Below are 12,945 nucleotides of genomic sequence, written 5' to 3'. Positions count from 1 at the left end.
TGAAATTCTTTTTTTTTTTTTTTAAAGATTTTATTTATTTATTTGACAGAGAGAGGTCACAAGTAGACGGAGAGGCAGGCAGAGAGAGAGAGAGAGAGAGAGGGAAGCAGGCTTCTCGCTGAGCAGAGAGCCCGATGTGGGACTCGATCCCAGGACCCTCGAGACCTTCGGCCCCGAGCCGAAGGCAGCGGCTCAACCCACTGAGCCACCCAGGCGCCCCTGACCTTGAAATTCTTAAGACCAGAGATTCTAGAGTAGTGGCTAGGATATATTTTTGTCTGTGAATTAGAAAAATTATTTCTTAGTGGTTAAAAGGTTTAATAATTCATCCAAGTGTTATATATTATGGTAATTTTGTTTCTTCATAATATATTAGTTATATATACATTTAAACATGTATATCTTTCCACTCAATTCATATAAAGAAGTATTCTTTAGTGACTGTTTTTTTACTGACAGCTAAGTGTCAGTGTGACATGTCAATGCTAGCTAGTGGTTTTAATCATATAAGTATTTTTCCATTTCTTCATAATACCAGTAACATTTAACACTTCACTGATAACTTATGTTCGTTGTATTAGCTATTCAGTGTGTATTAAAATTAGTGTCACTTAGGTGGATGCACCCATTTTTCAGAAACTCAGATTCTAAAACTCAGAAACTCAGAAAAGCTAGAGAATTTCTCCCTGGATCATAGAACTAGTAAGTGATAGCCTAAGTCCTCTGACAAAATCCTTGAGGTCCTATCCTATATGACAGACTTCTCCTTCTCTGTATTGAATTTCTCCAGACATACCAAGTATATTTAATCAAGGCTTATTGTAGGTGCCAAAAAATTACATACTTCTAGAAGTAAAAAATGGACATATGGTGGCTAAATCATTATACATTAATTATGACCATAGCTATAGCTTCCATTGTTTTCTAGCTTGTTCTACATGCAGTGGTATTACTTTTCAAATATATTTATAATTCTCCTAACAGTTTGATTAGGTTCTTGTTATTCCCTATTTTACAAATGAAGAAAACAAAGACTTATTAAGATCATGCCATAAATGACCAGAAATTGAACTCAGATCTAGCCACAGCAAAATCTGCAGTATATCATTATAGATTTTAATACCTTGTAGAAAATATATAGTATAGTAATGAGATAACTGAACAAAAAGAAATACCTATAATTATTTACTCAGAAGTAATCAACAGTCTTAATTAGAAAGAACCAGCAAGACTTAACTATTTTTCTTTGAAGAAAAGTGATTTTTTTTTTTAAAGATGTTTTATTTATTTAGTTGACAGAGATCGCAAGTAGGCAGAGAGGCAGGCAGAGAGAGAGGGAGAAGCAGGCTACCCACTGAGCAGAGACCGATGTGGGGCTCTATCCCAGGACCCTGGGATCATGACTTGAGCTAAAGGCAGAGGCTTTAACCCACTGAGCCATCCAGGTCTCCCAAGAAAAGTGATTTTAAACTTAATCCTTTGCATTTGTTTTTACTTATATCTCGCAGTAATACTGAACATTTCTTGTTTTACCAGCTTCTATGAGGGCTTATAAATTTTATAAAGGAACTAGGAGATGATATACAGTTTCACACTAGCTTGTTAGGCCATGTTGTTAAGAAGATAAAGGTAGCAATTAACTGAAAATTGAAGAAATTCAGCTTTTTTTTCCTCCTCTGCCATAAGTATGCCATGAAATTTAAAGAAAAGAAATTAGAATGGAAGGAAAAGAGGAATTTCTAAAGACAAGGAAAAGCCCATAATTACTGTTTAAAAAGACATGTATAGAAGGTATATAATTAAAATTATAGGAACCCTATATGTTGTTCCCTGGTATGATTACCTGTGGTGCTTAAAACACCTAGACACCCTGGTTGAGTTTCCTTGAGATCTGCTGTTATGTTACAGGAGGAAAGTGGCCTTAGCATCATTTTGGAGAGACTGATGTCCTAGATCTTGTGTCATGGGATCGTGATTTGTGCATACCCATAGTAAGAAGGAAAGTGCTGTTTCCTATTATGTTTTGGAGAATAATTACATGTAAATGAGTTAAGCTTAGTTTTAGTATTTGTAACTATCTTCTGACTCCCTGTTTTTCAAATTTGGCACTGTTGACATTTTGGGCTGGACTCATCTTTGTCATGAGGGGCTATCATGTGCATTGTAGGATGTTCGACAGCATCCCTGGCCTCTGCACTAGCTGCCAGTATTACTCCCTAGTTGTGGTGATGAAAAATGTCCCTCCCTATTGCCAGATGTCTCTTGGGGGACAGAATCTTCTCTTTGTGCATCACTGCTTCAGCTGCTTCTATTTTCAATCTTTTAGTGGCAGAAGACTCTGATATCTTGGATTTATCTTTCTCTAGATAGATATGTTATTGTGAGAAAAACTGTAAAGACAAAAGAATAGATTTACCAAAGTATGATTTTTAAATCCGAGTATTGATTTTATATATATACAGACATTGTTTTTTCTTAAAGCCAAGAAGTACAGTCTTTCTGAGTTATCTGTGCTAGTGATAGTTTTAATTTTGGGGAATTTACTCAATTAATTCTGAGCACTGGAATTTATTTTACAAGCAGGGAGACTTCCTTTATTGGTTGAAAAATAGCTTTAACTTAGCGGAGTTTGGGAAGGACTACATAGAGAAGATACTGGTGAAAAACTCTAACGTATACTTCATGCCAGTTCTAATAGGTTTAGGATGACCAGGTTAGCTGGATGACTTCAGATCCTATTCTAACTTTACCTGTATTGCATTTCCACATCATTTCTTCTTCCCGCTCCCACTATATCCTTACATTCTCCCCATAGTCTCCATTCTACTCTTCTCTCTAAAATCTGGTGGCTGACACTGTTCTGGGAAATTGCATATATATTCTTTTGATTATACATGTGTGGACTGAAGTGTTTAGTAGTTAGAACTGTATGTATTGATGGTCATGTGCAGTTGACACCTTGACACCAAGGCCTTAATGGTATGCCGTTGAAAAATACTGGTTAACCTTTTTTTATCCACCCTTCCCCCCCAAAACTGGGCATGTATTTTAATAAAGGAATGGACTCTATTCTGGAATTTCAGAGGCAAAGGTCAAAGAAGAGGAATCATAGTAACTATTCTGCTAAGCTAAAGTGGTAGAAATGAGATAAGTTTTAGCATATAGTTTTTATTTGAGAATTGTTCAACACTTCCAGGGCATGTAGCTAAATTGTTTGTATATGCTTTTTGTTTGTTCCTTGTTTTTTTTTAAGATTTTATTTGATACCTAGTGTGGAGCTCAAACTCACAACTCCAAGATCAGGAGTTACACACTCTACTGACCAAGCCAGTCAGCCACCCCAACAGTTACATATGCTTTTTATACTTAGGCTTTTGGGTCATGGTAATATCCTGTTTTAGATATTTAACAAGAGAAGGGGATATCACAAATGTCTTCGGTCACTGAGTTTGAGTAGTAAACCCAAATGACGTAGATTCAATTATTAGTTACACTGTGTTCTAGAAAAATGAAAATTCCCTCTCATGGATCAGATATATCCGATGTGCTTAAAATTCAGGAAATTTACCAATATTAACTTTAAAGTTTATAGGATTTAGGCACAAACTGCTTAATTGAATTTCTGTGGGTAGCTAGATTGTTGTGTGAGTGGCAGAGTTAAAACTAAAAGTCAGGTCTGTTGTAGGTCAGCCTACCACCTTTTTTCTTGTGCTCAGTGTTTTGGGCAATAATAAGCTATATTCTTGAACCAGAATATCCTGGGTGTTTTGAAAAAGTGAGATACATTTAATGGTAGAAATCTGTGTTATGTACTTTATAAACATTGAGACTTGAGCTTTTTGCAGACTTCATAGGGATAACAATTGGTCACAGGCTATAGGTTTTTTTTAGATTATTTTATTGTTGTGAAATATTGCTGCTGAATATCAGTTGAAATGAGCATACTAATGATAGAATGTATATCTATCATTTGTAATCTAAACAAGCTAATTTTACAGATTTGTCTGAGCTTTTAGGTTGAGTGAGTTAAAGTCATACGGCTACAAAGTGGCCGAGGGTGCTTATTTCAACACAGATGTGTTTGATTATAAAAAACTTTTTGTATTTATACTGTAAAAACATTGCTATTATATTTTCAAGTTATACTTCTTAGAAGTAATGGCAGTAGGCGGCACGTAAATACTACCCAAGAGAGTGAAATTATTGAGGAAATCATTATGGTGGAAGATTATGATAAATTTAACCTACATTTAGTTGATGGAGCTCTTGGATTTTCTGAGTTGCATTTAAGGTTTATCGGAAAATAAATACTGTTACTGATGTAAGTATGCCAAGTGTAATTTGGCATCATTAAGCTCTGCAGTTGGCATGTGTGTTATGTACATCGCAAGTGCATTCCTTGAGTATTTGTAGTGGTGTAGTCAGACTCAGGCCTTCCATTTTCTGTGTTCCTCACCTACTCACTTTTTTCCTTCTCTTTGCAAATGGCCACCGTTTTTGTAAATTCCAATTATATTATTTTTAAATGTTAAAGTATACAGCTTCATTATTGCTTAAAATGTTATTCTAGTCTTGCTGGTATGATACTAACACTTGGCACTTTTTTTTTTTTTTTTTTAAACCTTGCACATTTGCTTTTAATAAATTATCACTTTCAGGATATGAGCAGAGTCAGTTTACAAAGTGAATTTCCTCCTTACTGATTGGGAATATTTTGGTTCTTAAATACAGGTATTTTGGCCTCTCCACAGTCTGCACCTGGAAACCTGGACAATAGTAAAAGTGGAGAAATTAAAGGTAATGGAGGTGGAGGAAGCAGAGAAAATAGTACTGTTGACTTCAGCAAGGTAATTCTGTCATTCACTGTAAATTTTCTTAATCACTGAGAAAATCACTAGCAATGTGACTTTATTAGCACTGATTATAATAATTTTTTAATAGATTGGTGATTACAAGCCTAATTGTGATACTTGTGATACTTAAGGTCAAAAATTATGAGAAAGTTAACATAGTCTTAAGAGCATTTGAATATCTTTATGTATTACTAGTTTCAGGAATTTTGACAAAAGAATATGTGAATAATATGGTATTTCCATCTTATACCTACCCATAGATATCATGAAACTTTAGTACCTTTTGAATTTGTCATTTGTTCTGGAGCTACTTCCAGCAGAAAGAATAATTCTGGGAATTATGTTAAAGCACTGGTGATTCAGCCTTTTCTTGGCTGTAATAAGATCCCAGAATTACTCTCTTACAGTGTCAGTATTTTCTGGAATGTCCCTGGGAAAAGTATTGGTTTATCCCCATGGGTAGGTAAAGGCATGGATTTAAATACAACTCACCTATCTCAACTGTGATTTTTTATTTTGGTAGATGAGTATTTAGGTGAAATAAAAATAGAAAACTCAGCATTTCGAAAGAACTGGGCAAAAAACCCTTAAGTTCAAATTGCAGTTGAACTTAAAGCATACTTTATGAGTACTCCTTCTGAATAGTTGATTCTGTGTGGCTGTTACAACTTCTGATTAGTTTGCTGTAAGACACTCTATTTTAACATCGTTGTATCCAATTTAAGACTTAATTAAATGTGACTATTTCAAGTAAGATGCATTTTCTTAAGCCTCTTATGGTATAAAATCTATAAATCACATTTTGCAGAAAAGGAGTATAAATAAATGATTTGTAGTATAGCTTTGCTTGAGCTTCTTGCTCTAAAATTATAAAAGTATTTTTAATTCTTCTATTCTAACTTGACCATATTTTTACTGGTACCTCTGTTATTTCAGATGAGTGGAAAGTGTTTAGTAACCATACTGCAGCTAATTCTGGTTAAATGGATAAATGTAACTTTCATTAGACATCTCCTCTAGACATGGCAGATGCCGTTTATTTCTGTTCCTCTGTCACAGTTTTACTTATTTTTACTTGGCCTATCCTTGTGTACCCCTCCTTGTCTCCTGTTGGGCAGGAGTCTGCCTCCTGGCACTGTAGTTGTGGCACACTGGGTGTGGGACTCAAGAGGCCCGCTGTAAGTGCTGGTTTCATTTCTCATAGATAGCCCTGTAAGTGGTCGTTTAGTGACTTGTGTGAAACTGAATAGAAATGAAGTTCCCATACTTTGATATTATGTTGATAACCTTTTCTTTGTAATTATACACAGACTACTAAATTTGATTTTATAGCACTATCCTAAATCTATACCAGTGCTGGCTATTTACTTTAGTTTTAAATAAAAATAACAGTTTTTTGCCACCTAATGAAAATACCAAGGAATACACAGAGCTTTTTTTAAAATAAAAAGGACTTATAACAATATATGTAAAACATAAAAGGGCTAATTCATTTCTCAGATTAAACAAAAATAATCATGAAATGAATAATTTTTAGCACTGTGTATAATTTCATGAGCCATTGTTAGTTTGTGAATATATTTTTGTTAATAATTTTTAATGAATAGTGCTATAATCACTAAAAATTTTCTCTAGTTTGTATGTTTGAAAATTTAGATCTCTGAAATAGTAAAGAAAAAACAGTTGGGAGCATTGTTTGATAGATGTGTTTTGCTTGCTTTTTTTGTATTTGTCTACTCCGTTCTTTATATGTGTGAGAGTTTTGGTGTTTTTACATCTATTAGATCTCTGGTTTTTTAGCAAATAGTAGCCTTAAAAGGAGTTTTTCTTTCCTATTTACCTCTAAGTAGACTTAAAAATACCATATAAATTTGATTTTAATTATTATTTATTTGTCAATAGGTTGATATGAATTTCATGAGAAAAATTCCTTCGGGAGCTGAGGCATCCAATGTTCTGGTGGGAGAAGTAGACTTTTTGGAAAGACCTATAATTGCATTTGTGAGACTGGCTCCTGCTGTTCTCCTCTCAGGGTTGACTGAAGTCCCTGTTCCTACGAGGTAGAGTTAGTTCTGATTAACACTCTCAGCATGGCTCAAATTTAAAAATTTTTATCTATTGGTTAGAAGGAGCATTTTTGCTTTTAAAAGCTTATTTTAATTGTTAATATTGTCATTGCACCGAATGCTTTGACTAGTAGAGCATAAAAGAGTTATGTTTCTTTCTGGAATTAAAAACAAAAAGAAAGCATCCTTTTATAAAAAATAATTAGCATTTATACCTTTATAAGAGGTTTGGTGTTTTAGGAGCTTTGGTTTAAAAGGCAGCTCATCATTTTAGACCTATTATGTTCTGTGGAGTCAGAATGGAATTGAATCTTTGCTGGGCCACTTTTTCTGGGAAGGTCAAGCCTGACTTAAATTTCCTAAGCTTCATTTATAAAATGAAGTTGTGATTACTTCATAGGGTTGATTAAATGTAATAAAATGCCTCTCAATTAGGTAAAATGCTTTGTTCTGACCTGACCAAAAATTTCTGTTCAGTATACATAAGAATTAGCAAGTTGTGTTATAGGATAATCAGTTTATTAGCTACTGACTATATAAATTTGATTGTAAATAAGAAGAATTTTAAGAATACTCAAAAAATCATTTTTATAATAGTAACGATGAAGAATTAATTATAACTTGATTAGAGTATATGTGCCTATTTCTGGTATGTTTTCCTGGGTTACATTAATGGAATAGTACTAAGATAAGTGAGAAAAAGAATTCTGTAGATTCACATTTAAATTCTCATGAAACAAGAAGATGAGTACTTCCAATTTGGGTGTGAATATTAATATCTTACTGTAGTGTTAATGAGGATATAACTAAGTACGAAGTTAAATACTTTTTATTAGTCATTTATAAATAAATTTAAAAAATAAAATAATATGAAATTTGATGTTAAATTTGTGGAGTTGTGAATAAAAATTCTTTTTCCTTGCAGAGTTCCTTTTTTTTTTAAAGATTTTTAATTATTTATTTGACAGAGAGATGAAGTAGAGTAGCAGGGAGAGGGAGAAGCAGGCTTTCTGGTGAGGAGGAGTGGGGCTCCATCGCAGGACCTTGGGATCATGACCTGAGCCGCAGATGCTTAACAGACTGAGCCACCGAGGCGCCCCTGCATAGTCCCTTATTTACTGCAGTAGAGTCTTTATCCAGACCATAATTTGAGGGATTGTGAATTTTTTGTGTATACTCTGCGCTATTTTAATTAGGTAAACCTTACTTCTAAGTTTTTAGTGGGATTGGTATTTCCATTATTCGCTAATTTACTTTTTCATCAGTAAAGATTAGATAAAATTGCTTATTCAGATTCAAAAGGTAAAGAAAATGGGAACTTTTATCATAAAACTCTCAATTCTCTAATTACTTTTTTACCCTAAAGAAGATGGGGAGCAGTAACTTGGTAGAAAGTTAATTATGAATGCCTTGCTTAGTTTTGTGGTCTGCTTTACTATGAGTAGAGTGTCATCTTTTTCTCACTGATTAGTGTGGGAGGTGGGAAAGAGATCTGAACGTTGTTTCTGTGTTTACATTTGAATTATTTCTATATGATTGCCTCGGTCTTTTTGTATATGTTGTTTTTATTAAAGTCTGTGTATTTTAATGTTTCTTTAGATTTTTGTTTCTGTTACTGGGTCCCGCAGGCAAGGCACCACAGTACCATGAAATTGGAAGATCAATAGCCACTCTCATGACAGATGAGGTAATTAAAATGCCCCAAGAGGTACTCATTATGAATATCATATTATAAAATCTCTTAGAAGTGGAATTTCAGATCCTTTTCAAGTGGGCACTGATTGTGAAACATACTCTAGTTTTCTTTTTCTTCATAGTGAAGCTTACAAAATTGTCCTTGCTGTCTGTACTGTTTTATCTTATTACCTCTTCAACTATTTGCCTTTGGTAAGGTCTTTGAGACCTTTCTGTCAAGATCAGTGGATGCTTTTTGGTCTTTTTCTCTCCCTTCCCATCCCCCCGTATTTGAAGTTATTGGCCACTTTTTTGAAATTTTGTCCATCCTGCATTTCAGGATATCACTTCTTTGGGTTTTGCTCAGGATTTCGTCTTTTCCCCCTTCCTGCTTTTTTTCTCCATAATTTCTCTCTTCTGTTTTTGAACCTTTTCACTGAACATGACTTATATTGACCAGGACTGCTGTCTCTATTTGGGGCAGAGATTTGTAATTGTTAGACTTATCATATCTAAAGTGGATTTACTATGTGTAGAATTTTCTTTCAGCTTTAAAATCCTTTTACCCATTTTTTTTTTTTTTTTGGGTAGATTTTTCATGATGTAGCCTATAAGGCAAAAGACAGAAATGACCTCTTATCTGGAATTGATGAATTTTTAGATCAAGTAACTGTCCTACCTCCAGGAGAGTGGGATCCTTCAATACGCATAGAGCCACCAAAAAGTGTTCCTTCTCAGGTAAGAATCTACACAATTCTTGAATTACTTTTTCTTAGTTAAAATGTTTTTGAATTGAATATGACTCAGAAATCAAAACTATATATAAAAATGTACACTCAGAGAAGGTGTACTCCTACCTTATTCCATTTACCTTCTTATAAAACCCTGTACCCACCTCCTGTGAGAGGGCCATTTGTTACTAGTTTTTTGTTTATCCTTCTAATTTTCATTCAGTACAAGGAAATATGAATATAGTCCTATTTCTTCCTCTTTCTTACCAAAAGTTAACATACCACATGGATTGTTCTGCACTTTGCTTTTTTCATATGACAATATATCCTGGAGATTCAATCATAATATATCCTAGAAATATTTCTCATTTTCTCACAGCTTTGTTATGGGTCATTTTTGGATATCCCGTAGTTTGTGCTTTTCCTGGGCTCAGGCTTTTGCTTTTACAAAGCCTAGAACAGTGTTGATATGTCAATTTAGTCTTATGAAGATGTATTTGTAGGGTAGATTCCCAGAAATAGGATTGCTGGCTCACATGGGAACTTACTTATAATTTTAGTCGATACTACCAGAATCCCTTCTTACTGGGTTGCACTGTTGTGTACTCCCACGCTGATGAAGGCCTTTCCCTACAGCCTCACTAACTGTGTTGTCAGACTTTCAGTATTTATCAGTCTGATAGCTATCTTTATCCTACTTTGTCAAGTACTTTAAAGTGGTTTTAATGTACATTTATGTAATTAGTGAAGTTGAATATTCTTGGTTATCTGTAGTTCATCACTCCAACCCCCCTCAAAAAAAACACCTTTTCTTAGTATTGAACTCACTTGTTGATCCTTTGGAATTTATTATGGTGTATTACATGGAGTATGCATCCAAGTTTATTTTTCATCTAAATTTTTAGCTGCCTTTTTGTTCTAGCATATTAAAAAGTTAAGTGTTAAGTGCTGCTGCCTTATGTTTTCTAAATTTCCATTTTCATTCAGGTCTGTTTCTAGAATTTCTTTTCCATAGCCTGTCTATTCATGGACCAGTTCCACACTTTAATTTCTGAGGCTTTTTAGCATATATGAATATCTAGTAGGTCTAGATTCCCTCTTGACCTATTACTCTTTCTTTTCTGAATTTTCTTTGCTGTTTCTGCATGTCTATTTTTCTATGAAAGCTTTAAAATCAGCTTTTAATTTCCAGAAATAAAACCTGATTTTTCAAAAATTGTGAAATTTGTAAATGAACTGAGGGAGAATTGACATCTTTGTAACATTGAATCATTCAAGAATATGGTATGTTTTCCCCCACTTGTTTTCCTATTTCAAGTCAGTTCTTAAGTCCTTAAGGAGTGCAGTAAAGTTCTCCTTATCTATGCTTACACACTTCTTGGTGAGCGTATTCATTAGCATTTTGTCTATATTGTCTCTGTTGTAAATGAGGGTTTTTTCCATTATATCACCAGTTTGTTACTTTTATATATGAAGGCTATTTGTTGCTGTATGTTTCTTTTTGATCTTCCTCCCTTCTAGTTCTTTCATTGTATGTAAGTTTTTCAGTCATATCATCTGCGGTCAGATATTTTTATCCCTCCTTTTCTCATTCTTCCAGCTCTAATACATTTTCTATTGTCTAATTGTACTCACTGAAACTCTAGTAGTGTTAAGTGGTAGTTGACTTGAAATGGACATTTCTTTTCTTTTTTTTTTTTAATTAATTTATTAAATGTAGCAAGAAAGAGAGAATACTCCTGTGTAGATGTGAGTAGAGTGGGGTGGGATAGAAGGAGAGGGAGAGAATGTCCAGCAGACTCTGCTTTATCTCATGACACTGAGACTGGGACCTGAGCTGAAACTCAGAGCTTAACTCACTGAGCCATCCAGGCACCCCTAAATGGGCATTTCTGAATTTGTTCTGAACTGTAGTCCATGTTTTTTTTTAAAGATATTATTTATTTAGTTGACAGACAAAGATCATAAGTAGGCAGAGAGGCAGACAGAGAGAGATGGAGAAGCAGGCTCCCCGCTGAGCAGAGAGCCCAATGCGGGACTCGATCCCAGGACCCTGGGATCATGACCTGAGCTGAAGGCAGAGGCTTTAACCCACTGAGCCACCCAGGTGCCCCTGAACTGTAGTCCATGTTTTTAATCTTTCTCTCATTAAGTCACTGACAGTGGGGGCCAAAATACACATTTTTATCATGCTAAGAAAGTATACTAATTTTTGTTTCATTGAAATTTTTAATATAAGTGGATGTTAAATTTTTTCGAATAGCCTGTTAGCATCTCTGGAGATGATTGTATGAATTTTATTTACCGATTATTGTGGTGAACCATAGTAAAGGAGTATATAATACGAAAACACTCTTACATTGATAGAATAAGCCCAGACTCAGCTTCAAAGTGCTGGTTGTCTCTAATTTTTTTTTTTTTTAAGATTTTATTTATTTATTTGTCAGAGAGAGTGAACACAGGCAGACAGAGAGGCAGGCAGAGGCAGAGGGAGAAGCAGGCTCCCTGCTGAGCAAGGAGCCTGATGTGGGACTCGATCCCAGGACCCTGGGATCATGACCCGACCCGAAGGCAGCCGCTTAACTAACTGAGCCACCCAGGCGTCCTGTCTCTAATATTTTGAGTTGTTTGCATCACCGTAAGTAGATTAGTTTTCAGTATTTTGTGCTGTCTTCATTCACTCTTTGACATCTTTGTTACATTTGTTTCATAAAGGTAAATTTGTAAATTTTCCTCTCCTTGTGGTGTCAAAACTTTAAATGGCTTGGAATGATTTGGTTCTAGAAATTTGGAAGAATTCCTTTGTAAAGTGTTCTGAGTCTGAGTCTTTGGTTGTATGGTGGGCTTCAGCAATATGCTTATTTCTTCTGTGGTGATTCGCTTGTGTAAGCTTTCTGTTTTTTTCTGGGGTCAGTCTTAAGTTTCCCTAGAACATTACCTATTTCCTGTTTTTCTGGTGTCAGTTTTGGGAAATTATGTATTATTTGTGTATTACCCATTTCATCAAGGTTTTTTAATTTATTTGCATAACATTATATAGTATAGTCTGTGTGTGTGTGCATGTGCTTAGAAAATTTTCCTCAGTTTGAAGTTGCCTCCTTGTCATATCTTTTGCTGAGTATTAGCTAATGGTTTATATTTTTTCAAATAGAGCAGCTTTTACAACTTATTTCATTTTTCCTTTTTAAAAAAAGCATTTTGTGGCTCAGTTTCTGCTTTTAGCTATTTTATTTCATTCCATTCACTTCAGGAAAGAATTTTGTTTTTACATTTCCTGAGTTAGAGATTTAATTAATTAATTAATTAATTAATTTTTTTTAAAAAAATTTATTTATTTGACAGTGATCACAAGTAGGCAGAGAGGCAGGCAGAGAGAGAGGAGGAAGCAGGCTCCTCGCAGAGGAGAGAGCCTGATGCAGGGCTCGATCCCAGGACCCTGGGATCACGACCTGAGCCGAAAGCAGAGGCTTTAACCCACTGAGCCACCCAGGCGCCCCCCAAATTTATTTATTTTTATCCTTTCATTTTTCTTAATATAAGTGCTTAATTTTCTTGAGTGATACTTTTGCTATATCCCATAGATTGTGTTACATAGTATTTTTCATTATTTTTGTTTTTTAG

At 34.6% G+C, this 12,945-nt stretch overlaps 1 protein-coding gene across 13 annotated transcripts in view; it reads left to right on the top strand.

Annotated features, from left to right (window-relative positions):
• SLC4A7 (solute carrier family 4 member 7) overlaps positions 1-12,945 on the top strand; it is a 112,951-nt gene that overhangs the window by 56,698 nt on the left and 43,308 nt on the right. For all 13 annotated transcript variants that reach the window (XM_047738618.1, XM_047738673.1, XM_047738634.1 and 10 more), the window contains 4 exons: positions 4,732-4,847; positions 6,756-6,913; positions 8,519-8,606; positions 9,185-9,331. In XM_047738618.1, coding sequence (XP_047594574.1) covers positions 4,732-4,847; positions 6,756-6,913; positions 8,519-8,606; positions 9,185-9,331 — 509 coding nt within the window. The remainder of the gene's footprint in view (positions 1-4,731; positions 4,848-6,755; positions 6,914-8,518; positions 8,607-9,184; positions 9,332-12,945) is intronic.

Source organism: Lutra lutra, chromosome 1 (assembly GCF_902655055.1).
Source record: "Lutra lutra chromosome 1, mLutLut1.2, whole genome shotgun sequence".
NCBI classification, from domain to species: Eukaryota; Metazoa; Chordata; class Mammalia; order Carnivora; family Mustelidae; genus Lutra; species Lutra lutra.
This window is presented reverse-complemented; position numbering and strand designations above follow the sequence as displayed.